The 27,966-nt window shown below is 37.9% G+C and overlaps 3 protein-coding genes across 8 annotated transcripts in view; 2 read left to right on the top strand and 1 right to left on the bottom strand.

Moving 5' to 3' along the window:
* Nucleotides 1-27,582, bottom strand: part of LOC129369488 (LIM and senescent cell antigen-like-containing domain protein 1) — a 47,770-nt gene extending 20,188 nt beyond the window's left edge. The window contains exons 1-12 of one of the 6 annotated variants that reach the window (XM_055044926.1): nucleotides 27,323-27,568; nucleotides 25,864-26,020; nucleotides 25,671-25,737; nucleotides 25,264-25,384; nucleotides 24,939-25,088; nucleotides 24,674-24,824; nucleotides 23,713-23,805; nucleotides 23,560-23,608; nucleotides 23,335-23,410; nucleotides 12,707-12,799; nucleotides 12,554-12,602; nucleotides 12,301-12,406 (exon numbers count right to left, since the gene is read on the bottom strand). In XM_055044926.1, coding sequence (XP_054900901.1) covers nucleotides 12,566-12,602; nucleotides 12,707-12,799; nucleotides 23,335-23,410; nucleotides 23,560-23,608; nucleotides 23,713-23,805; nucleotides 24,674-24,824; nucleotides 24,939-25,088; nucleotides 25,264-25,384; nucleotides 25,671-25,737; nucleotides 25,864-26,020; nucleotides 27,323-27,351 — 1,023 coding nt within the window. In that variant the 5' untranslated portion in view covers nucleotides 27,352-27,568 and the 3' untranslated portion in view covers nucleotides 12,301-12,406; nucleotides 12,554-12,565. Of the gene's footprint in view, nucleotides 1-1,706; nucleotides 1,986-12,241; nucleotides 12,407-12,553; nucleotides 12,603-12,706; nucleotides 12,800-21,471; nucleotides 23,120-23,334; nucleotides 23,411-23,559; nucleotides 23,609-23,712; nucleotides 23,806-24,673; nucleotides 24,825-24,938; nucleotides 25,089-25,263; nucleotides 25,385-25,670; nucleotides 25,738-25,863; nucleotides 26,021-27,322 lie in introns of those variants that run through there. The other 5 variants (XM_055044928.1, XM_055044927.1, XM_055044925.1 and 2 more) reach the window with 5 other exon arrangements.
* Nucleotides 1,305-11,917, top strand: LOC129369486 (NTPase KAP family P-loop domain-containing protein 1-like). Its single transcript, XM_055044922.1, is given in 8 exon segments — nucleotides 1,305-1,397; nucleotides 5,854-5,917; nucleotides 7,127-7,243; nucleotides 8,354-8,369; nucleotides 8,371-8,680; nucleotides 9,144-10,592; nucleotides 10,912-11,097; nucleotides 11,099-11,917. Coding segments are annotated over 7 exon segments (2,166 nt in total). The 5' UTR covers nucleotides 1,305-1,397; nucleotides 5,854-5,895; the 3' UTR covers nucleotides 11,165-11,917.
* On the top strand, nucleotides 13,806-20,810 carry LOC129369487 (NTPase KAP family P-loop domain-containing protein 1-like). The gene is given in 7 exon segments (XM_055044923.1): nucleotides 13,806-14,012; nucleotides 15,108-15,173; nucleotides 16,654-16,692; nucleotides 16,695-16,769; nucleotides 17,882-18,210; nucleotides 18,699-20,129; nucleotides 20,482-20,810. Coding segments are annotated over 6 exon segments (2,148 nt in total). The 5' UTR covers nucleotides 13,806-14,012; nucleotides 15,108-15,151; the 3' UTR covers nucleotides 20,734-20,810.
* Nucleotides 27,583-27,966: the final 384 nt, after the last annotated feature.

Raw genomic sequence — 27,966 nt, 5'->3', positions numbered from 1 at the left:
TTCATCTGCAAAAGACTTCTGGCCAAGCAATAAGTGAGAACTGTCTGTCACGCTCAATCTTACTTTATTTCTACAACAACAAAGTTAATTAAAGTAGTTGAACAATCAACTTCCTGCAGAAAGTAAAAATAATCAGTCACCCTCAGGCCCAGCGGTTTTAGTACAAATTAAATACATTAATTAAACTTTTGCAAATTGCCTAAAGATTTAGCCTTTCACTCTTTGAGCGTTGCGATTAAAGTTATCAACACAAATGACACCAATCGGTAGGATTGCTTTGACAAAAAAGAAAGAAAATAGATCTAGTTATGTTCATCATTTGCTTGTTAAATATACATAGTGTCCGCTTTGTCTCGTGACTTGGGACTTCACTTTTGCCATTAGCATTTTTTGTGAAATGTGCTTCAAACATACTAGACAATGCATGAAATGGCGCATACTTTCTGCAAAGATGTGAAAATGCACGGCTTAAAAATGACTGTCATCTCGTTTATGACCCGCATTTAACGTAGAACGGATGCTCTTTTGTAAGTTTGAAGCACCCGCTTTGAAATCATTTGCATAGTGCATGAAAGAGTTCTGCTGCAGACCGTGCTGTGACAACCCAGCATGGCTAACCTCATGGAAATAAATAAATAAATGCTAAAGAAAATAAAGTAAATATGTCAAGGGAAATTAGGCCTTTGGCTTGTTTCTGAAAGCTTGACTAACCAGTTGTGTCAAAACAAATTCTACTTTAGGCAAAAGAAAGAAAAAAAAGAAAAGAAAAAACAAGCTTTGGTGCTGCTGTTTTGGCATCTTAACTGTTTCACATGTCAGATTATGCCGAGCAAAACGATCCAGTCAATCTCCACCTGAGGGACTCCCAAAGTCAGAACATGTGGTTCATGAATCATGCAGACCCAACAGCTCTGAAGTAAAAAAAATAAATAAATAAAAAATCACTCATTTGTTCCATTTTTCCACAGACAGAAAATGTTGGACAGTTGTTGCCAGAAGCTGTTTGGAGAACAGGAGATTTTCTATGGTGTGATGGTTTCAGGCACTGCCCAACACGACAGACCCCTATCCTGTGATTGGTGAAGTAGACAAAAAATACCAGCTGAGAAAAGGAAAAATAAGATAATGCACAGCTTTAAGTGTAAGGCATGGCGGATTTAAATCTTTTTTATGACTTCACTTCCTGGAAAGCGTTAAGCCTATGGAAAGCCTGTAGTTATCAGATACTTTTTTGTCCCCCCCTCCCCTCCCTTTCCTTTTCGCGCTATAAAATATGTCCTGAGCACCGCCACACCTTTTACTTTACCTGCAGCTGCTGCTGGCTTTCTGTGGTTTGTAGTGTTTTAAAAGCATTGATAAGAAACGACCTGAAGAAAAGACCAACTCCCGTCATCCAGGTAAGCCTGTTGGATTGAAATCATGTCTCTATCCTGAAGTCAGAGGATTAAGTTATACAGAAGATTTAAAAGTATGGTTCGTTCACGTTGATCAGAACTTGGACCATGAAACGTTATCAAATTTCAGCAGAACTTTCATGTCTGCGAGTAAGACTCTCTCAGGCAAGTTCTGACAAGGTTTGAAAATATGTTGCTAAAAGAGGAAAGGTGAAGTGAACAGCAATCATTAACAGGGATAAACCTGTTGACATAACAGTGGCAATAAAATGTCTGTGTCAACTTTTGCACTGTACGGCAAACGCGTTCCACCTGAGTAATGGAAAATCAGGCATTACTGCCTGATTATGCAGCTCAGCAATAACATAATCAGGCAAAATAAATGGAATTTTTACTTCAAAATGAAAAACATTTGAGATATTGACCCTTTATAAATGAAAAGGCAAGGTGAAGAGCTGGTTCTTTAAAAGCACTTAAAACCTTGAGATTGTGCACGGCTGTTACATGGATTGGTAGTTCTGGAGCAGCAGCAGCGAAGGTACAATCATCTTCTGCCCAGGCTTGAGAATATCAGATTTGACCTCCGTCTTCCTGTGGATGGATGGCATTTTGTAAGATTAGAGACCATTAAAACTGTTCAAAACCAGTAGCAACATTTCAAAATGAGTCCTGGAAAGATGTAAAAATAGCAAACCAGAACTGGAATTACGTGTTTTCTAGTTCTTGTTAACAGGCGATCAGTTTCATTTTGTCAAGCAACAGGTTGACTGGTCTAAACTGACAAAATGAATTACAGTAATCTAAACAAATTTATCTTAAAACAAGCACTTCTAATGTCCTTAAAGCATTGCTTTAGTAACAAAACATAGCTGGGGAAAAAGTATCATCTTGACAACTGAATGCTTTGTGAAATAAGTAGTCAAAGAATACATTGTGAGTCTTCACAGAGCGTTCGAAAATGAGATTTGAAAGATCTAATCTCCAAGATACCATAACCTCTGTTGTATGATGGTTGAGGAGGAGGAATCTTGAGTTCATTCACGCTTTTATATCAGGAAGACATTGCAATAATGCCATCACAGAACTGTTTTTTGTAAACAGATAGTGTTGAATGCCATCAACAAAGCAGTGGAAAGCAATATTTTATAGAAACAGGCCCTAAGTGTACCATAAGGAAAAGAAAGACCAGCCCTTGAATGAATCATTGCAGAATACCCCAAGTAATAAGTGTTGCAGCTGAAGAATACGTGTCCACCTGGAAGGAGAAGCTTCCTCCACCGCCCCCTCCCCCACCCTCATTAAAGACTTATACCAATTAGCACAATTTCTTCCAACCCCACACAACACTCAAGCCTTGATTAAAGGATGGAATAATCTAATGTCAAACAAAGAGTAAGACAAACAAGGATTTTCAAAAACAGCTATAACCAGGTCATTAAAAACTTTAGGATAGCAGTTTTAGTGCTGTGAAACGTTTTAAAGCCAGACTGAAACTTTTCATGAACACAATTCTCTTCTAAAAACACTTCCAGCTGGGGCAAGAAGAAATAATAAGAATAATTTTGTAAAAGAACGTGGGAAAGAAAAGGCGACTTCTGTTTGGATCTGGGAGGTGTCTGCGTGTTTCACCCTTTGTTGCAGTTCGCGTGGTCGTCCTCATGAGGGCGCCACGGAGCAACAGTCTTGACTCGCTGCAGGTGTTTAGTGTTAGAATCCAGCAGGTGAGTCTGCGGCACAGATGGAGCCGAGATGGAGAACTGTTGTTTCCGGATGAGTAACAAGATGAAGGCAGCCGAGTAGAGGGGTTGGAGGTCGGACAAGAACAGCAGCAGCAGAGGGACTGGATGGAGCTCGCCGTGGAACACCCCTCCCAGATCCGAACTAAGAAATAAAGCCCAGATTCCACAAGCAGAAGGACTTAAATCTTTTAGCTCGAAAAGTGGCAGCACCACAGTTTGTTTAAAGGCAGACCACACCCTGAATTGAGGAAAGAGGTTATCAATGACAAAATTAGTACTCTAACAAATTGAAAAAAATCCTATAAAAATTAGAATATTTGTCTATAATTAAAAAAAAAATCTGAGGTTAATAGGATAGATCAACCTCAGGCTGTAGAGGAGCCCATAGCATCTTAAAAAAGCTTTGATTAGAGACAAAGTCTGTCATTCTCCAGAAATATGTATTGCCTTGACAACCAATGAATGAAAAAAAAAATGAATCCCTTTTTAAGGTACTTGAGAAAATCCTAAAGGTGTTTCAAATATTTTTACTACCAATACAAAAATCGAGTCTCTTTTGGGAGAGCGGTGAATTCTCGGGGTGTGTAATGGGTGAAACAGCGCCCCCTCCTGGTGGTTTGCAGTGTTAAACACAGTGAACTCAGACATCTCGGTGCCAGATCATGAGAGATGGGCGGGAGGTAGGTTCACTGAGAACATTGTCACGATCCGGTAAAATGTTCTGTTAGTTTGATGCTGACACGATGCTGTGCCTGTGATGAACCTGGTTCCTGATTATTCCATCTTCTGTTTACAGACAAACCACATTTCATCTCATCCTGTCTCCTGGCCCCGTATTCCCACAACGCAGAGCTGATGCTCAGCGATTATAATTAAAAAGGTTTCAGGTGCACCGATTGCTGTTGATTTATCAGCACAGATTTCCTTAATTTTGGGAGATCGGTGATCGGAAAATACATGTGAAGCCAATCTTATCGACCTGAGCAAATGTCTGAAAATCAGCCAGCGCCCTCTTCTGCTCTGCTGCGAGAGAGATTTAACTGACAGACTGGCCCGCCAGATCACGTCTGCACGTTGTAGTTAATAATCACCCCTCTGTTGCCAAAAAACACTTTTTTAGTGACATTTCATACAAAAAAAAAATGGTGTAGAGCAAAATCGGAATCAGCAGGTCAGGCTTTTTAAAGATCTGTAATCAGCGATCGACCAGAAAACCGCGATCGGCCCATATAATGAATTCACAGCACTGACTCATGTAACATGATGGCCCAGGTAAGGCAACAAACACTTCATCCCACTTAAACGGTTCCCACTCAAAACAGACCATTCGGTCTGTTTTGCGTGTTTGTTGGTGCGCAAAACGCATAAGGAAAAAAAAGTCCCCCCATGTCCCCTAAGGGGCTCCGTAATACGAACTTAAAGCAAAAAAAGAAAAAAGAAAAAAGGTCAGCATCAACGTGAAATTCTAAATATATTGAAAGGGTCATGAAAAATGTAGGCTACTACCAAGTCAAATTCTATTTGTTACCTTTTACTACTTTTTACTGGCCTTTAATGTGAGCTAATTTAATTTACTACCTTTTAAAAAGACAGTGAAGCATATCAGCAGGTTGCAATTATTAAGCTTAGAGAGGGGAAAAACAGCACGTATTAAAGAACAATAAAAACCACAATAGGAAATGAAACATGTCTGCATACCAATATCCCAAATTAATTCTATTGAGAATCGATCATGTCCTTTGGCTGAAGGATGCTTTGAAACACGCTGAGAGGCAACTAATTTAAAATTGCATCAACAAGCCTTACAGAAGCACACTGCACCAGGCTATGTCAGACCAAAGAGGATGGGTGACCATGACAATAAATCGCAAATAAGCACCTAATTAAATTAACGACACAGTTGTTAAAAAGGGAATAACTCACTTTCTAATTTGGCTGAGTCGGCCCAGTAGGATTCACTAACAGAATTTGATCAAAGCTGTTCTACCAGGATGAAGACATAGATGAAGATGAAATAAATGGTGCAGAAATCTTCATCATCGAGTTACAACTGCAAATACATAATGATGGTTCTTTTGTGGAATCTTTTTTTCTTTTTTTTTCGCACTAATTCTCCGGTGCAAGCAATTGCAGAGTTCAGTAACGTGTTGTCAGCCCTTATTGGAATTAGGAACATAGATGACAATGTAGTAAATGCTAGCTGATTAATTTATAGGTTTAAAAGGAATATATTAACATTTTATTGGTCCCTGAACATCAGAAAACGAAGCCTATTAAAACTTTTGGCAATAATGCTTTATGAATGCAAACAATGTCAGTTTAAATGGCTGTAAATGTTAATAAATCATTAAATATTCAAACCCTTTGACATAATTATTGAACGGCTGTGTTAAGGTACATTTAAAACAGGTAAATAAACATAAAGCCCATTTTTCAGAATTAAATATACCATCACTTGTTTTTCAACATTGGACATATGAGCTAGTAGTAAATATTGTATTAACAATGTCCTTCCTAAATCCTGCATTAAACCTTTACGAGTGATCGATAAAAATATAAATGCAATGATATGTATGAATCCCTTAAAGGTTTGAGGAGAGGAAGACGTGTTAGATGAGGGAAGTGAGGAGAGAGCTGGACCTTAACAGATTACACATGGCTGCAGAAATGTCTCCAAAGTGTCCCAAGCTGAGAGCCTTGCTGTTTCTTATTTTTTACAGATCAAATTTGTTTTCTGACAGCTGTGTGTCCATCCTACAGTCATGATGAAGGAGGTAACAACAGGTAAGTTATTCCACAAGAAATGAATGTGCATGTAGAAGAGCACTTCCCTTCTCCTCAGAAAGACTCTATTTTCACTCTGTTTCAGGGTGCAAATGAATTCTGCCTAACACACTTCGCAAACATTATTATGTGGATCAGTGGTGGCTCTGTGTGAGTTCAGACTCTGATTTCTATCCTGTTTGATGGGAACAGTGCCTGTCTGGGCTAAATTAATGAACAGCAGCCATAAGGTGTTTGAAAGTCTGGAGGAGAAAAGAGTAGCAGGAGCAAACACAAGAAGGAGTTTGAGAGCATTTTCAGTAGCTGCTATTGCACAAGTCTTGTCTTTCTGAAAATTTCAAGACAACAGAATCACAACGGAGCTAATTCAATGATAGATGGGAGAGGACATAGTCCCCCTATCTCTCTCATGCTACATAAGCAGCTCCTGCAATTCCTGACACAATTGTTGTAAAAACATTGAAAGATCACTGTTGTTTGTACCAAGAAATTTCACATCCAAACAACTGATGTGCTTTACCTTCCTGTGGTTAAATCTACTGAGTCCAACTCTAACTGTGAAAATTTAAGAATATAGCCACACTTTTAAATTTTTGCAATGTGTGATAACCAGTGAACATATACTGCAGATATCTTGTACATAGTAACATTGTTACTGGCATTGTGATGGAAAACATTCAATTTTTTTTCATATTTCTTTTTTTTTTGTATAAAAGAGTGGAGGAAAAGAAATTTATTGTTAGGAATGAATGTTGGACCTTCATGCCAACATAAAAAAGACATCCATCCATCTTTCTTTCTGGGTGAGAGGCGGGGCCTCCATAAACATGTTCACTATCATTCAACATGATGGTAGCAGCATCATTTTGTAGGGATGACAGTTGAGGTTGATTGGGAAATAAATAGAGTTAAATACAGGAAGAAACTCTGTTTAAGGCTTAAAAATAACATCCAGTTAAGACAATGAAACTCTTCAAGATCTCTGATGAAGTGATTTAGATCGAAGCATATTCAGAATATAGTAGTTTTGTCAAAGGCTTGACCTAAATCCAATCATGTGGTGAGAGTAAATTAATGTTTGAGGATAATTAGATAATTTGACTGCATTTGATATTGTCTGCAGAGAAGAATGTATGTTAATTCAATATCAATATTACCTGCATTATAGTGAGTTAGCCAAGTCAACTGTTCACATAAATCTGCTTTCAGATAATATCTATGCATACGCTCTGTCCAAGACGCTAACGAAGGTTTCATCACCGGCAACAGTGGGACTCTACTCTTCTTGCCAGGACCGACTGTATGTGATTCTCGATCAAATGGGAGGTAAGTGGTGTGAAAAGTACAAGCAGATTGTTTCTAAAACAACCACTTAAGCCTGTCCGGGTTTACTCTGTGTGACACTGATGACTACTTTCTGCATCAGATAATCTGCATGTTTGCAGCGTTTATGATACCGTCTCTTTATCTGCTGTGTGAGCTGTGAACATGACAGAGACGTGTGAAACTGTGATGCTGTGACTGCGCAAACTGCACCTGTCCATGATAATATCATGGTGACAGAATATTACAACATATTATGCTCAAACATATCCAGTTACACACAAAGGTCTTAATAATATCTTATAAACTGACTGGATGCATTTAAAAAGGGACATTTTTTTAGCATTTTACTGAGTCGCCTAAGTTGTCCTTATATCTTTTAAAAAGATGCTTCTTTTAAAAAGCAAGGTCAACAAAATTCTGGAGAGTTGTAGGAATAAACAAAGTACAGATAAAAAATAACAAGTCAAGCTGCATATATGAATTCACCCTGTTCATTCAATGTTTTGAAATATATTACAAAGACAAGTCATGTCAACTAGTCTGAGTGGTGACAGGCCTCCACGGAAAAGAAAAGTGTTGCTGCTGAAGGTTCTGCTGCAACAGGAATTATTAGTTTTCTTTTAACTTTGGCAGATTTATTGTACATTTCAAATGAAACTTCAACTTAGATAATAAAATTCACAGAATAATGAGGCTCTGAGACGTTGATTGTTTTCCTGGAGAAAGTATTGGATTTAGTTCTTTGCTTAAGTGTATTTATTGAAAGCCAAATAGGTAAAATCAATAAAATTTAAAATGTTTACCAGAGAATTATCTCAATTCCTTGATTTTAGAGGTTGGATGAACAATATTAAATTTTTGATTAAAATGCTTTTTACGTTTTTCTTCTGTCTTTGTTTCTACTTGAGGTGAGTTACTAAACAAATCATCCATGGCAAATATATTAAAATACATATTTTATTCTGCTTCTCTGAGACTTGGTCACAGATGCCTTTTTTTATCATTGCAGAAGATATGATGATGATATTGTTCATCCACATTTCTAATACAATCATATGGATTCAAACTACCTACATCCTCAATGTAAATATTTTAATTGTTGTTTTTCAGTGTACACAAATCGGGAGTTTGAGGATTGAGCAGAAATCTGACAAAGGACAAAAGCCCCTTGCAGTCAAACTTTCTGTCAAAGACTTGTTGCTTCTCATTGTGAGGCTGCTCTTCTACACACCAGTCTGGACTACAGAGAACCAGAATCGCCATAATGTCAGGTTCCTTTATGTGAATTTCAGTGCCTGGCATTTTGCTGGCAGTGACATGCTATGGGCTGGGATAGCCATACGATTGTTTCATGCTATGCAGATGAATTTTGGGAAACTGCAACTCGCACTCTATCGTGTTACTCAATATGATGAAGAAGATGAAGTAAAGGCAAAGGTGAGTTTTTTGTTTGCTTTTTATTTGCCTTAAGAACATATTTAGAAAATATTATTTAAAAATATTCTGCAAAGGATTTCACCTTTGCAGAATAAAGGTGGCTGTCCTTCTTGGACAGCCAGTTTGTGTCTTTCCGGTATTTTCGTTCAATGTGTAAGATACTAAGCCGCTGTTCATTGGCTTTTCAAAAAAGTAACAATAATTTTACTCAACTGCATCTACTCATTAAATATTGATCTCATGTTGAGTTCAAACTCAACATTACATTTGCATTATAGGGATTAAATCTGCAGGAACAATGTATTTATTTTACCAAGTTATCTTCCAACTACTTAGTGGTTTCCAAACAAAAGTGGTCAACAAACTGATAGAAAGTCAACATTTTCTATGTACACACATGTCCCTAACACACACTAGTGATTGGTAACCACTTTTTCTTCTTGGGTTACTTTTTTCACTTCAGGAGGTGAAGGACATCCCTAACAACTGGATATCCAAGAAGGTTTGCTGCTGCCCCGTGTGGTTTTTCCTACTGTTAATCATTGTTGTCCCAGTAGTTCTCCTCGTTGTCTTTTTTGTTTGGGTTCTTCCTAATGCTGAGATAAAACCAGAGGAGCAGGGGACTGAAGCAAGTAGTGAGATGAATCTACTGGAGGGCTTTGCTATAGCATCCTTAGGAGTCCCAGCAGTGACAGGACTCAGGTTTGCCTTTCAGATGGTCAAGAACCTCATTTTCAGTCAAGAACAGAACATCAAGAGACGAATGGACAATGAACGGATCAGCAACCAATTAGGATTCATGAATGAAGTCAGGAAAGAGATGTGGTTTCTGACTCAATTCATCAAGTTCATGGAGGTGTTTGAAAGGAGGAGGATTCGTATTGTGTTGAAAATCACTCATCTGGACCGTTGCTCCCCCAAGAAAATTGTTGGAGTCCTGGAGGCCATCAATATTTTACTCTCAGATGAGGAAAGCCCAGTGCTTTCCATTCTGGCTGCAGATCCAAATGTTTTATTAGAAAAGGTGAAATTTGCAGAAAGCTGCTTCTGCAAAGAGGACAGAGCTCACGCACTGCTGAAGCGCATAGTCACATTGGCCTTCACAGTCCCACCAATGTGTGAAAATTCAAAGCGCAGCTTATTTAATAGTCTTAACAACACTCCAGGCATCTCTGAAGATTCCTTTTCCAGATGGAACAGACACAGGAGAAAGACATCTTCAATAGATCTGTCTGTGGTGGCAATTGGGGAATCAAAGGAGTTATATCCTCTGACCAACACAAATAGAGATAGTTTAGATGTGAAGGAGGATGAATTGGAGAAAATGGTTCAGACAATACTTTGCAATGCTGAAAAAAAGCTGAACAAGTACATGCTAGATGATGCCATCTCAATGAAGAGGACGATCAGCTCTGTCTGGGTAACGGTCATAATACTGAAGTTACTGAAGAAAGAGTTTCCTGACCCAGAGCACACTGCAGCATGGGTGGTTCTAGCCAACCAGTGGCCCTGTCGATTCAGCTGGATCCTCCAGTGTGTGGAGGATGAAAAGCAGAGAGCAGCGATTGATCAACCGAACATGACCTTTGATGATTCAAAGACCCTTTGGGAGGTCTTCAGGGAGTTCAGGGAGGAGCTATACGTGATGCGGACACACATCGAGGACCTCCTCGAGCAGGACGGAGATCCTGAAGTGTTTGAAGCGTTACTCAAGGATGATGAGTTTGAGTTCACCTTGAAGAACCTGGAGATCTTTCAGGTAGGGATGGTGAATCTGGATCAGTCAATCAAGAGGGAACTGGCTCTTATCAGAGGGACTTGCAGGCTGGAAGATTCTGGTTGGATGAAGAACATAGCTCCTCTTCCAGTCACAAGTCTTATCAAAATGACCACAGACGACATATGTGAAGAGGTGAGTTCAGACCAATTTAGTTTGTTTGACTTATGCACTTTTAGCATAGCTTGGATATAAATTACATTTATATCCATTGGATATTGTTCCTTAAAGATCTGTCTGGATCTTTTTAGCTCATTTTTAAAAAGCTTTCAGATTTAAAATTGTAGTTACAGTTTTTCAGAAAGAGATACTGATGGACATTTTTCCATAACTTTAAGTTTATACTGTGATACTTGTGCACATTTGAATTTTGTGATTAAATATTTTAGAACATTTCTCAGTCTTACTCATTGACCTAACTTATCCCCATTGTATTTTATATTCTTTTGTTTAGATGGAGAGGATGAAATTGGACAGTACGTACAGGGAAACAGTGAAAAAACATAAACTCAATGGCTCTGCTCTGGTCTTTGGTGACAAAGAAGACCTGAAAGCCCTCCTGGGTATGACATTTGGTGAATGGGCAACTTTCAAACAGCACTTCTTGAGTTTTGGCTCACCCATCCAGCCACAGCACGAGAAACATGCTGCCATTACCTGCCAAAAACCACCTGTCCAAGTTGCTCCAGTATGCAGTGAAGAGATAATTACTCATCTACCACCAGCCTGTGTTAACAGTTGCCTTTTGTAACATAATTAAATACATTGAGAGTGCTGAGGTACACTGAGTGCTACAAATCTTTTTTTTTTTTGTAACCCTTTTCCATGTTTGTATGGCTTTGATGAGCAGATGTGTTGATCAAGTGTTGAAATATGTTTTCATTACACCTCAGCTGTTGCTTCTGGCTTCCAGGATATGGACTCAAGTCCCAAAGTGCAACATTTTTCACCCACTGTATAAATATATTAATTCACAGCTGAACTACAACTCAAGTGTGTTAGTGAGTCATTTGACTTCTACTGGAAGTGTTTAGCATGTGCATGCTTCTTTTAATGTACTTGTAGTTCAAAACCATTTAACAAATAAAACACAAAAATTCAGTTTGAGTTTGCAATGATGGAAACTTGATTATCTACTAAACATTACCAGGTCAAAAAAGAGTTTCCGGTATTTACCACACAAGAGATTTATAGCTCAAAATTTTTAAACATTAATGAATAAGAGTTCAGTCGTAAGTAAAACAGTCCCATTATGACCTCTAAGAAACTTAACACCACAGAGCACTGAAGTTATGTTGTGGGGAAAAAAGATTGATCATAAGCTCATAATTATTAATTCCTGTAAACTTAAGATACTGATCTTTAATGAAGCAGCTCAACACTGTCCATAAGATGTAGTTCACTCCATCCTAATTAAATGCCAAGTCAAATGAAATGTAAATAAGGTGTTCCAATAGTAAAAATATTGCAGAAACCTTATTTTGTGTGGCTGTCATTTCAAAACACACTCAAGTTCAAAAATATTCAAAGCAACTTGAGCGTTCGTTAGTGGCATTTTCATCAAACAAGTTAAAATACTAGCTTAAAAACTGTTCGATTTGCTTTTCTGTTAGTCGTCCATCTTTGAATGTTATGTCAATTAATTTAGAAATATTCAGCAATTCTAGGCATTTACAATACACAACCACATTCAAACAGAATACATTATTAGATTTTAAAATATAAGAACAGGAACCATGTCAGGGGCATGAATTTTACACCACTGTTAACTTCAGAAGTGTTAAAGAACAGTAAGAGCACAACAAACACGAGGTGGAAGAGTTGCATGTGACTAGATTTTATGGTTTGCGTCAGTGAACTTATGAAGACTTACTTGAGAGTGAGCTTGGTGTTGCAGGTGGAGCAGGAGAAACAACTGACACACCAGGCTTTGTTGAGAGCAGACACAACTGAGAGCGCAGAAAAAATAAAGAAAAACAGAAGATTCAGCTGTTGTCACTGAAAGCAACACTTTGTTCATTACTGAACCATAGAACCTTTTTAATTACTGAACCAAAGAAGATCCTAATTATGTGTTTTATCACACTGATGCTCACCATCGCCTTCAATCACACGGTTGCAGTGATAACACACGTCCCCAAAGAGCTTAACCGCACAGAAACAAGGAGAGAAAGCAAACAAATTCCTTTATTGTCTTCCTGCATTGTGATGTTACTCATGTCATTCAATGCCAAGGTTTAGCTTCTTACCTGATTGTAATGCGTCTCACAGTAAGCCAAACCTTTTCTCTCGTAATGGCGGTGACCGAGGAAAGGTTTCTCACATTTGGCACAAACAAAGTGCTGTAAAAAAAATTGTTGTTACTAAGGAAAAGATGCATTTCTAATGAAAATCAAATATTGATCAAACTGAAGAGAATCTGGTTTCAATGTAAACATGTAAACATGGTGTAAATCTGGCTGTTGAATAAGAACATTTACAAGTAAAATTTCTGGAACTTCAAAAAACAGTGCAGTTTTTATTTAGTCTCTTCTTGTTGTGCACCCATGTAATACATCCCATAACACAGAGCACTCATGTTGTAACTAATAATAAAAAAGCATCATGTCCATCATACACATTTCTGAAGTGGTTCCATGCAAAACTACTTGCTGCCAATTAACATCTTCAGCATTACACCACCTGTTGAACGCTGTCAGTAAAGAGTATTTCATACTTTAAAGAGTATGAAATGCAGCAGCCTTCAGTCACATGAATCCATCATTTCATCTGCCTTGCTTGACCTCTGGAGAATTCGGCTTTTCCAAACTCTCAGGCCCGTCAGAAACATTCCAACTAGCTTAGAGCGTTTTAGGTCCAAATACCTTTCCTTCATTTTCAAGTTCATATATCTTGACAACATGCATAATTTATTGAATGTTTTTATATTCTACCCAAGTCTAACTGCAGTGCAGAGAGATCTGAATAAGACCGAGGATGTATTCATGATTTGGACCAAATATGTCCATCTGTATAAAAACAAAAATAAAAGATTTTTGTGCCAGACATTTTATGAAGAATATCTGAAGTCAGGATCAAATCAGACAAAAAAATTATAAGAATTAAAATATGATAAAACAACATTCTTACATCTTTAATTTTAATTCACTTTCATTCTGGCCAAAATATTTGTTTTAAACCTATCAACCTTTAAGACTTCCTGTTCATTCAGTCGTAAAACAAAATGATTTCTTTGAAAATCATAGATCTTTGATTGTGTAATATTGTTTGTGTAAAAAAAAAAAAAAGTAGTTAGCAGTTCTAAAGCATCATGAACCGGAAGTGTTGTGGCCTGACCGAAGTGGGAGACGTCGATGCAGACACTGTTGCTATAGAAACATGACAAAACCTACGTTTAACGTTTAAATTACAATTTGGACATGTAAAAAGGGAAAGAATCGATCATATCAATGGTACAACGTTCGCTGAGCAACGACTGGAGCGATTCAGTGCCGCCATAAGTGAAGAGGTCTGCAAAACCCAGCTTTTATTGTGATATTCCAGTTCCGCTTCTCGGTAAGCAAATTTGCATGAAAACTAAGTTAGCTCGTATCTAAACTTTGAGGTCCGAGCTAAATGACGCCCTTCATTTGGTTTATAGGTTTACAACTAAACCAATAACGAAAAAGACTTTATCATTTGTTTAGCTAACAGATAACTAAACCTTAATATTTAGTTAGCGGTAGAATATTAATTTTAAAAAGTTTATAGTTTTTCAATATTTGCTCTGGTAGCTAAGCAATGACATTTTGTTGCCAAATTCACTTTCGCGAGCAACGGCAATGAAACAAGTACAAGGCTTAATGCTAAGGTTGAAAACTAAATGTTTAGTTTGGACAATAAGTATATGGTTTGAAACTAAATATTTTCTTAGCAAAATAAATATTTAATTTATATCTAAATATTTAGTTTGTAAATGTTTAGTTTGGAACTTAAACTTTTAGTTAGTAAATAAATATTTAGTTTAAAGAAACTAAATATGAAGCTTCTCAACTAAATAAGATTTAGTTTTAATATTAGCTTTATTTAGCCTAAATATTTAGTTTGCAAATTATACGAGTAACCAAATCAACATATGAGACCAGACTGTCAGAAGCATGACAAAACATGATATGTTTACTTAACAATCTGAAGGATGTAGGAACAAGTGAATTTACTTTGAAACTCTGACATTTCTAAATATATCGATACCATGATGAAAATTAGTTTTTGAAAAATTAACTCCCACTTTTTCTCTTTCTCTATTACAGTCTAAATAAACCTAAATGTTGCTGATAATTCCTTACTGTTAACGTTACAAACATTTCCCCATACATTTTCTGCTCAGAATTAAAGTTACCATTCGCTGTTTATAAAGCGTTTGGCTTACATCAATAAATGTTGTGTTAACAATTAATATCCTTCATGAAATTTATCCAGAAGTCTTTACGAGTGATCGATAAAAATATAAATGCAATGATATGTATGAATCCCTTAAAGGTTTGAGGAGAGGAAGAGGTGTTAGATGAGGGAAGTGAGGAGAGAGCTGGACCTTAACAGATTACACATGGCTGCAGAAATGTCTCCAAAGTGTCCCAAGCTGAGAGCCTTGCTGTTTCTTATTTTTCGCAGATCAAAGGTGTTTTCTTTGACAGCTGTGTGTCCATCCTACAGCCATGATGAAGGAGGTAACAACAGGTAAGTTATTCCACAAGAAATGAATGTGCATGTAGAAGAGCACTTCCCTTCTCCTCAGAAAGACTCTATTTTCACTCTGTTTCAGGGTGCAAATGAATTCTGCCTAACACACTTCGCAAACATTATTATGTGGATCAGTGGTGGCTCTGTGTGAGTTCAGACTCTGATTTCTATCCTGTTTGATGGGAACAGTGCCTGTCTGGGCTAAATTAATGAACAGCAGCCATAAGGTGTTTGAAAGTCTGGAGGGGAACAGAGTATCAGGAGCAAACACAAGAAGGAGTTTGAGAGCATTTTCAGTAGCTGCTATTGCACAAGTCTTGTCTTTCTGAAAATTTCAAGACAACAGAATCACAACGGAGCTAATTCAATGATAGATGGGAGAGGACATAGTCCCCCTATCTCTCTCATGCTACATAAGCAGCTCCTGCAATTCCTGACACAATTTGTTGTAAAAACATTGAAAGATCACTGTTGTTTGTACCAAGAAATTTCACATCCAAACAACTGATGTGCTTTACCTTCCTGTGGTTAAATCTGCTGAGTCCAACTCTAACTGTGCCTGAAAATAATTTCACAGTGAGAGCCTAATGAAAATGTACGTGCCAATGAATATCCATCTTAGAAAATAATATACGCTGTGCATGTTAACTGAAGATAAATCATTCAAAATTTAGTCAATTTAAGAATATAGCCACACTTTATAATTTTTGCAATGTCTGATAAACCAGTGAACATCCATCCATCCATTTTCTTACACCCTTGTCCTTAGTGAGGTCGGAAAGTGCTGCTGCCTATCTCCAGCTAACGTTCTGGGCGAGAGGCAGGGTCACCCTGGACAGGTCGCCAGTCTGTCGCAGGGCAACACAGAGACAGACAAGACAAACAACCACACACACACTCACACCGAAGGAGAATTTACCTCCTGTCAATTAACCTGACAGTCATGTTTTTGGACTGTGTGAGGAAGCCGGGGTACCCAGAGAGAACCCACGCATGCACAGAACATGCAAACACCAGTGAACATATACTGCAGATATCCTGTACATAGTAACATTGTTACTAACATTATGATGGCAAATATTTAAAAAAATTTAATATTTCTTTTTCTGTAACAATCTAAATAAAAATTGTTGAGTAAAGGGAATAAATATCTCTTGGTCAAACACCACAGTTAGCCAGAATATTTTTTACATGGAAATTTAAGGCTTCGAAACAACATCCAGTTAAGACAATGAAACTCTTCAAGATCTCTGATGAAGTGATTTAGATCGAAGCATATTCAGAATATAGTGGTTCTGTCAAAGGCTTGACCTAAATCCAATCATGCGGTGAGAGTAAATTAATGTTTGAGGATAATTAGATAATTTGACTGCATTTGATATTGTCTGCAGAGAAGAATGTATCTCTATTCAATAGCAATATTACCTGCATTATAGTGAGTTAGCCAAGTCAACTGTTCACATAAATCTGCTTTCAGATAATATCTATGCATACGCTCTGTCCAAGACGCTAACGAAGGTTCATCACCGGCAACAGTGGGACTCTACTCTTCTTGCCAGGACCGACTGTATGTGATTCTCGATCAAATGGGAGGTAAGTGGTGTGAAAAGTACAAGCAGATTGTTTCTCAAACAACCACTTAACCCTGTCCGGGTTTACTCTGTGTGACACTGATGACTACTTTCTGCATCAGATGATCTGCATGTTTGCAGCGTTTATGATACTGTCTCTTTATCTGCTGTGTGAGCTGTGAACATGACAGAGACGTGTGAAACTGTGATGCTGTGACTGCGCAAACTGCACCTGTCCATGATAATATCATGGTGACAGAATATTACAACATATTATGTTCAAACATATCCAGTTACACACAAAGGTCTTAATAATATCTGAAAAACTGACTGGATGCATTTAAAAAGGGACATTTTTTTTAGCATTTCACTGAGTCGCCTAAGTTGTCCTTATATCTTTTAAAAAGATGCTTCTTTTCAAAAGCAAGGTCAACAAAATTCTGGAGAGTTGTAAGAATAAACAAAGTACAGATAAAAAATAACAAGTCAAGCTGCACATATGAATTCACCCTGTTCATTCAATGTTTTGAAATATTACAAAGACAAGTCATGTCAACTAGTCTGAGTGGTGACAGGCCTCCACGGAAAAGAAAAGTGTTGCTGCTGAAGGTTCTGCTGCAACAGGAATTATTAGTTTTCTTTTAAACTTTGGCAGATTTATTGTACATTTCAAATGAAACTTCAACTTAGATAATAAAATTCACAGAATAATGAGGCTCTGAGACGTTGATTGTTTTCCTGGAGAAAGTATTGGATTTAGTTCTTTGCTTAAGTGTATTTTATTGAAAGCCAAATAGGTAAAATCAATAAAATTTAAAATGTTTACCAGAGAATTATCTCAATTCCTTGATTTTAGAGGTTGGATGAACAATATTAAATTTTTGATTAAAATGCTTTTTACGTTTTTCTTCTGTCTTTGTTTCTACTTGAGGTGAGTTACTAAACAAATCATCCATGGCAAATATATTAAAATACATATTTTATTCTGCTTCTCTGAGACTTGGTCACAGATGCCTTTTTTTATCATTGCAGAAGATATGATGATGATATTGTTCATCCACATTTTCTAATACAATCATATGGATTCAAACTACCTACATCCTCAATGTAAATATTTTAATTGTTGTTTTTCAGTGTACACAAATCGGGAGTCTTTGAGGATTGAGCAGAAATCTGACAAAGGACAAAAGCCCCTTGCAGTCAAACTTTCTGTCAAAGACTTGTTGCTTCTCATTGTGAGGCTGCTCTTCTACACACCAGTCTGGACTACAGAGAACCAGAATCGCCATAATGTCAGGTTCCTTTATGTGAATTTCAGTGCCTGGCATTTTGCTGGCAGTGACATGCTATGGGCTGGGATAGCCATACGATTGTTTCATGCTATGCAGATGAATTTTGGGAAACTGCAACTCGCACTCTATCGTGTTACTCAATATGATGAAAAGGAGGAACTAAAGGAAAAGGTGAGGTTTTTTGGGGCTTTTCTATGGCCTAAAAACATTTTAGTGGTCATTCTTTTTATGTTGTGTTTTTCTTGGTCACAAAAAAATATTGAAAAAAATTCTGCAAAGCACTTTAAGTGCCTCGTTAGCCAGCTCACTAGTGTCTTTTTGGTCTTTCACTTATTCAGTGTGCAATACATTAATAACACATTAACAACAAATTAATACTTTTACATATTTTTTAGTTTTCTCAGTTGATATCGTCAAATCTAACCTGCTATATTGATGGGACTGGTCACATTGAGAGTCCAAATATTATGCAAACCTCCATGAGGAAAAGCTGAAGCTAATTAAGAATCACTTTAAGGGGATGTGATCAAAGTCAACATGAGATCTGCATTATGGGGATTGAATTTGCAGAAACAATGCATTTATATTTGTAACATACACAGTGCACAGCAGTGATTGGTAACCATTTTTTCTCCTTGGGTTGCTTCTTTTCACTTCAGGAGGTCAAGGACAGCCTCGATAACTGGGCATACAAGACGGTTTTAGGCTGCCCCGTGTGGTTTGTCCTCATGGGCTTCATTGTTGCCCCAGTAGTTCTCCTCGTTGTCTTATTTGTTTGGGTTCTTCCTAATGCTGAGACAAAACCAGAGGAGCAGGGGACTAAAGCAAGTAGTGAGATTAATCTACTGGAGGGCTTTGCTATAGCATCCTTTGGAGTCCCAGCAGTAACAGGATTCAGGTTTGCCTTTCAGATGGCCAATAGCCTCGTCTACAGCCAAGCTCATAACATTAAGAAAGTAATGGACAATGAACGGCTCAGCAAACGATTGGGATTCATGAATGAAGTCAGGAAAGAGATGTGGTTTCTGACTCAATTCATCAAGTTCATGGAGGTGTTTGAAAGGAGGAGGATTCGTATTGTGTTGAAAATCACTCATCTGGACCGTTGCTCCCCCAAGAAAATTGTTGCAGTCCTGGGGGCCATCAATATTTTACTCTCAGATGAGGAAAGCCCAGTGCTTTCCATCCTGGCTGCAGATCCAAATGTTTTATTAGAAAAGGTGAAATTTGCAGAAAACTCCATCTGTAAAGAGGACAGAGCTCACGGGCTGCTGAACCGCATAGTCACACTGCCCTTCACAGTCCCAACAATGTCTGAAAGTTTAAAGCACAGGTTGTTTCACAGCCTTAACAACACTCCAGGATTCTCTGAAGATTTCCCCTTGAGGTGGAACAGACACAGGAGAAAGACATCTGTTATAGAGCCGATAGTGGTGGCAATTGGGGAATCAACTGAGTCCTTAGAAGATACTTTAGAAATGAAAGAAAATGAATTGGAGAAAATAGTTCAGAAGACTCTTAGCAAAGGTGAAAAAAAGCTGAACAAGTACATGCTAGATGATGCCATCTCAATGAAGAGGACGATCAGCTCTGTCTGGGTAACGGTCATAATACTGAAGTTACTGAAGAAAGAGTTTCCTGACCCAGAGCACACTGCAGCATGGGTGGTTCTAGCCAACCAGTGGCCCTGTCGATTCAGCTGGATCCTCCTGTGTGTGGAGGATGAAAAGCAGAGAGCAGCGATTGATCAACCGAACATGACCTTTGATGATTCAAAGACCCTTTGGGAGGTCTTCAGGGAGTTCAGGGAGGAGCTATACGTGATGCGGACACACATCGAGGACCTCCTCGAGCAGGACGGAGATCCTGAAGTGTTTGAAGCATTACTCAAAGATGATGAGTTTGAGTTCACCTTGAAGAACCTGGAGATCTTTCAGGTAGGGATGGTGAATCTGGATCAGTCAATCAAGAGGGAACTGGCTCTTATCAGAGGGACTTGCAGGCTGGAAGATTCTGGTTGGATGAAGAACATAGCTCCTCTTCCAGTCACAAGTCTTATCAAAATGACCACAGACGACATATGTGAAGAGGTGAGTTCAGACCAATTTAGTTTGTTTGACTTATGCACTTTTAGTATATTTTGGACATTAATTCATTTATTTCCATTGGATATTTTTGTTCTAAAGCTATCTAGTTTTTTGTTTTAACTTTTAGATTTAAATCTGTAGAGATGGTTTGTCAGAAATTGATCTTGTTCGACATTTTTCCATCATTTTATAATTTTGTAGTGGTAGCAGTTTTACGCATTCCTTTATCCATTTTTGTGTACTTTTAAGCGCTGATAAAATATTTTGACATTTCTCAGCCTTACTAATTGACCTAACATTCCTAACAGGAACACCAACATCATTGTGTTTTACATATATTATCTTTTATTTTCAGATGGAGAGGATGAAATTGGACAGTACGTACAGGGAAACAGTGGAAAAACATAAACTCAATGGCTCTGCTCTGGTCTTTGGTGACAAAGAAGACCTGAAAGCCCTCCTGGGTATGACATTTGGTGAATGGGCAACTTTCAAACAGCACTTCTTGAGTTTTGGCTCACCCATCCAGCCACAGCACGAGAACATGCTGCCATTACCTGCCAAAAACCACCTGTCCAAGTTGCTCCAGTATGCAGTGAAGAGATAATTACTCATCTACCACCAGCCTGTGTTAACAGTTGCCTTTTGTAACATAATTAAATACACTGAGAGTGCTGAGGTACACTGAGTGCTCCTAATCTTTTTTTAAATCCTTTCCCATGATTGTATAGCTTTAATAAGCAGATGTGTTGTAAGAGTTTAGATATGTTTTCATTCAACTGTTGGTTCTGGCTTCCAGGATATGGACTCAAGTCCCAGAGAGCAACATTTTTTATCCACTGTATAAAAATATTAATTTACAGCTAAACTACAGCAGCTCAAAGACACTTCCAGTAGAACCCTACTGGAAGTGTTTGTTATTGCAGTTCATAACAATTTAAGTAAAAACAAAAATCAGTCTTAGTTTGCAAGATTATCTACTAAACTTTGCCAAGTCACTAAAGGTGTGTTTACAGAGTTTAGCATGCAAGTTATTTATAGCGGATATTTTTCAAACTTTAATTGATAGCGGTTTATTCATAAGTGGAACTTAAGAATTTATGAACGAGTCACATTGAGATCAAATGAATAGGACTGTGATAAAGCCAAATATGTCAAGGGAGATAAATATTTATATTTATGCAAGTACAAGGATATTAGACAAACTCCTCTTACAGCTATGGGTTTAAACTCTGGGAAATTTAACACCACGAAACATTGAAGTTGTGTTGCGGAGGAAAAAACATATGTAATAAGCTCAGATTTATAAATTCCTGTAAACTCAAGTTCAACATTATGTGTTCAGAATACTTTATTGATCTTTCATGAAGCGCTGTACATAAGATGCAATAAACTCAAATTTTCAATTCCACGCTAATAAAATGCAAGCTCACAACTGAAATGTAAACAAAGTCTTCCAATAGTAAAATTATCACAAAAAGATTATTTTGTGTGGCTGTCATTTCAAAACACATTCAAGTTTATAAATAATCAAAGCAATTAGGTTTGTTAGAGATATTTTCACATTGAACAAGTTAAAATACTAGCAATAAAACAGTTCTGCTTTCCTATTAGCCGTTCACCTTTGAATGTTTTAAATGTTAATTAATCCAGAAATATCCAACAATTCCAGGCATTTGAAATACATAACCACATTGAGACAGCATACATTATTAGATTTTAAAATATAAGAACAGGACTCATGCTGGGTGCATGAATTTGACACGGCCATTAATTTCACAATTTGATATGGAATATTTATTCATTGAGAATATAAATTTTACACAGTATTTTGAAAACTTGGAAGATTTTTCAAAAAATTTGAAACCATACATCGGACATATAATGAGTAAAGATGCAAGTTGTAATATCGAAGCCATTCCCATTTAAAAAGTTCTTGTTTTTAAGGCATATAAGTAATTAAGAGTCATATTAAACTCTATATTCTGGCAGGCACACTAACAGCTAAACATGGTAATAGTAGAGGGAGAATAGACTTAAACATTGAAACACTCCACAGAAAAATATAAGAATTTAGGAATGTACAAACAAAACATAAAAACTTTAAAACAAAAAAAAAGATGGGTATGAGTTGAAATAGTTGAATATATTTGTGTAAATGCATATTTTTCAATGAATTTCACCATTTGGGTCAATGTCGATTTGTAAACAGATGGATTTCAGCAAATCTGATAAACCTTCACTTTATCAGGTTTCCTGGTATTGATCTAGAGATAACATTTTCCTTCATTCTATTTCTCCAAAATGGCTTTATGTTTCACCATAAAGTGGTAAAATATCCATCTTCCCTGGATATTTTACCACAGCAGAAGCCCATCCAGGTGATTATCAGACAGCAGCTCACTTGCGTCCCAATGACTCCGCCAGCTTCTTGAGCCTTTTCTTGAGCTCAAGCGGAAACTTCTCATAACACTTTTTACAAACAGGCTTCATGTCAAACTCAACAAACTTGTTCCTGCAAAGAGGAAAACAGGAATAAAACCACTGGAGTATTTTGGGTGTTATGTTGTTGATTACATTACCAAACCTCTGAATGCAACACATTGCACCAAGCTTTTTCTGTCTGACCAACTAAAGTAATTACCAGGTATCTGAATTTATTCAGCCAATCGAGCTCAGCTTTTGTTTAACATGCATCTACATGTTTTAGATTCATGCCACCAACACAAACCACGACGCTAGAAAATAAATTGTAAAAATAATGACATGCTACAGAGCCAAATAAGTTAACAAGAACAACCACAGGAAGAGAGGAAGGCAGCGACAGCACCAATCCATGAATGGAGTGGTGAAGCTACAGGCACACTGCCGGCTTTTTCCTGCGATCTTTGGCATCACGTTCACGCCGAGCAAGTCTGCGTTTCAGCTCTTCAGGCAAGTGCTCATAGCAATGCTTACACACTGGTTTCAGGTCAATTTCAACAAACTTATCTCTGAGTTGTCATAAACACACCAATTGAGGCATGGAAAAGAAGACACAGGAGGAGAACAGGAAATAAAAAAGAAGCAGTGTTGGAGAATCACAAAAAAACACACCTATTAATAATGAGAAGTGTTAAAGAACAGTAAGAGCACAACAAACATGAGGTGGAAGAGTTGCATGTGACTAGATTTTATGGTTTGCGTCAGTGAACTTATGAAGACTTACTTGAGAGTGAGCTTGGTGTTGCAGGTGGAGCAGGAGAAACAACTGACACACCAGGCTTTGTTGAGAGCAGACACAACTGAGAGAGCGCAGAAAAAATAAAGAAAAACAGAAGATTCAGCTGTTGTCACTGAAAGCAACACTTTGTTCATTACTGAACCATAGAACCTTTTTAATTACTGAACCAAAGAAGATCCTAATTATGTGTTTTATCACACTGATGCTCACCATCGCCTTCAATCACACGGTTGCAGTGATAACACACGTCCCCAAAGAGCTTAACCACACAGAAACAAGGAGAGAAAGCAAACAAATTCCTTTATTGTCTTCCTGCATTGTGATGTTAGTCATGTCATTCAATGCCAAGGTTTAGCTTCTTACCTGATTGTAATGCGTCTCACAGTAAGCCAAACCTTTTCTCTCGTAATGGCGGTGACCGAGGAAAGGTTTTTCACATTTGGCACAAACAAAGTGCTGTAAAAAAATTGTTGTTACTAAGGAAAAGATGCATTTCTAATGAAAATCAAATATTGATCAAACTGAAGAGAATCTGGTTTCAATGTAAACATGTAAACATGGCTGTTGAATAAGAACATTTACAAGTAAAATGTCTGGAACTTCAAAAAACAGTGCAGTTTGTATTTCGTCTCTTCTTGTTGTGCACCCATGTAATACATCCCATAACACAGAGCACTCATGTTGTAACTAATAATAAAAAAGCATCATGTCCATCATACACATTTCTGAAGTGGTTCCATGCAAAACTACTTGCTGCCAATTAACATCTTCAGCATTACACCACCTGTTGAACACTGTCAGTAAAGAGTATTTCATACTTTAAAGAGTATGAAATGCAGCAGCCTTCAGTCACATGAATCCATCATTTCATCTGCCTTGCTTGACCTCTGGAGAATTCGGCTTTTCCAAACTCTCAGGCCCGTCAGAAACATTCCAACTAGCTTAGAGCGTTTTAGGTCCAAATACCTTTTCCTTCATTTTCAAGTTCATATATCTTGACAACATGCATAATTTATTGAATGTTTTTATATTCTACCCAAGTCTAACTGCAGTGCAGAGAGATCTGAATAAGACCAAGGATGTATTCATGATTTGGACCAAATACATGTCCATCTGTATAGAAAGGGGGGAAAAAAAGGGTTTTGTGCCTGAAAATTTATGAAGAATATCTGATTTATACTACTTTTATTCTGGTCAAAATATTTGAACATATTGTGTTTTTTAAATTAGAAAACATTTTTAGACTGAAAGACAATATGAGCCATTTCGCATTGAAGTGTTATAAATATTTCCAAGAAAACCCAGGACTGAAGCATTCACAAACCTCCACATGCCACTGCTTGCCCATGGCGTTGACCACACGTCCCTCAATGGGCCTCCTGCAGGCGCCACAGATTGGCACACCCATCTTATCATGGCAGGGCAAACAGAAGAGCTCCCCTTTCAGTTCTCTTGCATCAGCAGTTAACTCTTTTCTAGGTAAAAAAAATATATATATAAATAAAATTTAAACAGATTGTTGGCTTGTGACCCTGTCCTGAGTAGAATGTGTGGAAATATGAGAAAAAGCTGAAGGTTTTGGCACCGACCCGCAGTTGTTACAGTTGAAGTGGTCAGGGTGATATGGATCATTCTTAAAGATCAGCGGCTGCTCTTCAATAATAGCATGGCACTTCTGGCAGATGTACTTGCCTAGGCCCCGAGCCTTCTCCCGATTATGGCATGGACGACACAAGTGCCTGAGGGAAACAAAAAGCATTTCTACAGATTTCGTGACACACTCCATCACAGCTGCTTAAAATTCCATTATTTGCTCAAATGCAAAGAGAGTCACAGGCTTGGCAGGTGACACCACCTGTTCAAACGGCTGCCACGCTGTTATTTGCTAGACTGTGAAAAGCCGGGATTACTAACCTGCCAGCATTTTTGACAAACCCCACATCTGCAAGTACTGCCTGACAAATATCGCAGCAGAAGCAGTCAGGATGCCAACTGTTGTTCATGGCCTTAATGACACGTCCAATGATGAACTCCCCTGGAAGAAAAAATAAATTTAAAAAAATCATATGACAATCAACTCGGCAGACCAGGCATAAGACAATAACACATAATACGGATAAGACAAAGAAACACTGCAACAATTAGGCTGTCAGCAGGTACGTTGAAAAAAATCAAATATCACTTTTCATTTTGATTCGAATAGATTACATACCTAAAAGAATATTCCAGTTGCCACTTCTCAAATAGCTACTAACAATTTAGTTTTCTGAATCCACACAAAACATGCCCAATACTAAAATTTGAGGCCAGTCAACACTCACCACACTGGTGGCAGCAAGGAGCGAAGAGCATCTGGAAGTCATGCTCACAGTATTTCCTGCCTTCAAACTGTATAAGGGAAACATTGGAAACATTTGTTAAAGAGAGTCAATGATTTTCTGTGCACTCGGTATGGTTCGATGTTGTGTTGATTTGTGACGTTCAAAATGAGCACCATCATGTTAAATGCATTACCTCATAGAAGAGTCCTTCTGGAAACTGCTGGAAACACTGGGCGCAGACAAAGCACTGCTCGTGGTAAAGCTCTCCATTACTGTTGACAATTTTCTCAGTTGGAGCAAAGCCACTTTTACACCGCTCACAGACTGCGCTAACCAGGGCATTCGCAAAGCTGTTACAGGAGGAGAAAAAAATAAAAATAAAACATGCGCTCATTTCTCCCCTTGGCTGAGACCGGTGTTTATCATTTCTCAGATGGCTCATATCTCTACTGAAATTAGGTGCGATCATCCTCCTGAATTTACTTCAAGAGTGCTTCCATGCAACAAAATAACCTCAAACAACATGAGACGCTTCACTTGCTTTACTTAATGTCGGTGTTTATGATCTGTCAGAAAGAAAGAGAAAGTCAGACTTGAAGCTATGGTATTCTACATGCTTTCTTTATTTCCCTGGTTCAATACACCTAATCAAATAACGGTTCCTTAGCAAGCCTCTGCAGATTTCTGACATGCTGATGAGGTAGTTGGACAATGCGGGTAAGCTGTGTTGGCGACATCAAAAACCAGTAGCACACCAGTCCTTGAGGACAGGAGCTGCCATGCATGCCAGTCCCGACTTAGAAATGGTTTCAGATAGGCCTAGTTAAAGTCAGGATTTAATCTCAGCTAAGTTACTGTGACATTACCTTAAGCAGGATTATTATTTGCAAAAAACAACAACAAAAAAACTTTAGTTGTGCTTAGTTAAAACAAAGAATGGGACAAAACTCATTCACTCAATATCATTGCCAGTTATTCAAAAGACCTGATGACAGTGGACGGCAAAAAAAAATATTACACTTAACTGACAATTACTTAATAGTTATGATTATCTGGGGCGATTCTTATAGGGCCATGTTGGTTTGTTTTTCTTTCATAATAAATGAAAAAAAAGCATTTTGTATTTTCTCAAGTTATGCTTTGTATTTTGTATACTTATGCAGTGACATGGGCTGAGATCTAAACAAAAACAGTAACAATGAACACAAGGGCAGCTAAATTCTCAACTCGTATTAGCTTCATCTACAAGCCTTTAATTATCAAAAGCTGCTTTGAGTGACATTTATAGCTGAGAAAATTGTCACAATGAAACGAGCAAAGCAACACTAATATCACCCAAAACTTTCACAAAGTAGAACGTATAAAAAATGTAACAATAAACGCCAACAGCCAAGCAACTACCAAGCTAATATTACAACTTCGCATAAGCGAGGGACTGGACACATTTTTCACTTAAGAAAACAAATTCTGAAGGAACCGAAATGAAAATTAAAGTAGGTCGATAAATGACTCCAAACTAGTTACGTTGTAGCTGAGCCAGTTTACTGAACTGAGGTTACTTTGTTCTGAGGTCAGTTACGTTGCTAAAGCTAACGTGACGTTAGCTTTAGCAAAGCTAGCAGCGTTCCCATGAAGGATTTAACCGTCCGTACCTGCCCGTCATCCCGGCTACTCCCAGCATCACCTCCTTAAACACCAGCCTGAGGGGGAAACGGCTCACAAAACGCCGTGGTTTTGATTATTTTCAGAATGACAAAGTTGTGTGGACTTGAAAGTCCCCCGTCCGACGCGAAAACGTAAGGTGAACGAGTCGGCAGCAGCGGGGAGTGTCCGAGAGTCAGAAACGAACCGGAGGGTCGCTGACCCAATGTGGGCCGCGAGCGCAGAAATACGGGTCTGCTTGTTAAAGGTCAAATAACACAGAAAAACTAATGCTGTGGATAACTCATTCTAACCTGCAGTTTTCGACAGATCTGTTAAAAATGTCTGTTAGTCTTAGAAAGTTGCACGTTTCCTGGCTTCAGAGGAACCAGAATGTTCATGTTTCATGCTGAGAAAAAAATTAAAACAAAGTTTTAATGCGGAAAATGGGAGGCTGGTCATTAACCCAGAAGGAGGGGGGAATGCAATAGGCCACCCATTTGAAATAGTGATTGCTATCTGTGTTTCTGTGTTTCTACAACAATTTGTGTGTTTGCGTTTCCGCTAGAATTACATCATTAAATCCCTATGAGACAAATCGGGTGTTCATTTTTCTTTTCTAAAAATATGTATTTATTTGTCGTCTAACCGAATC

This window comes from Poeciliopsis prolifica, unplaced genomic scaffold, assembly GCF_027474105.1.
Source record: "Poeciliopsis prolifica strain line A6 unplaced genomic scaffold, Auburn_PproV2 SCAFFOLD021, whole genome shotgun sequence".
NCBI classification, from domain to species: Eukaryota; Metazoa; Chordata; class Actinopteri; order Cyprinodontiformes; family Poeciliidae; genus Poeciliopsis; species Poeciliopsis prolifica.
This window is presented reverse-complemented; position numbering and strand designations above follow the sequence as displayed.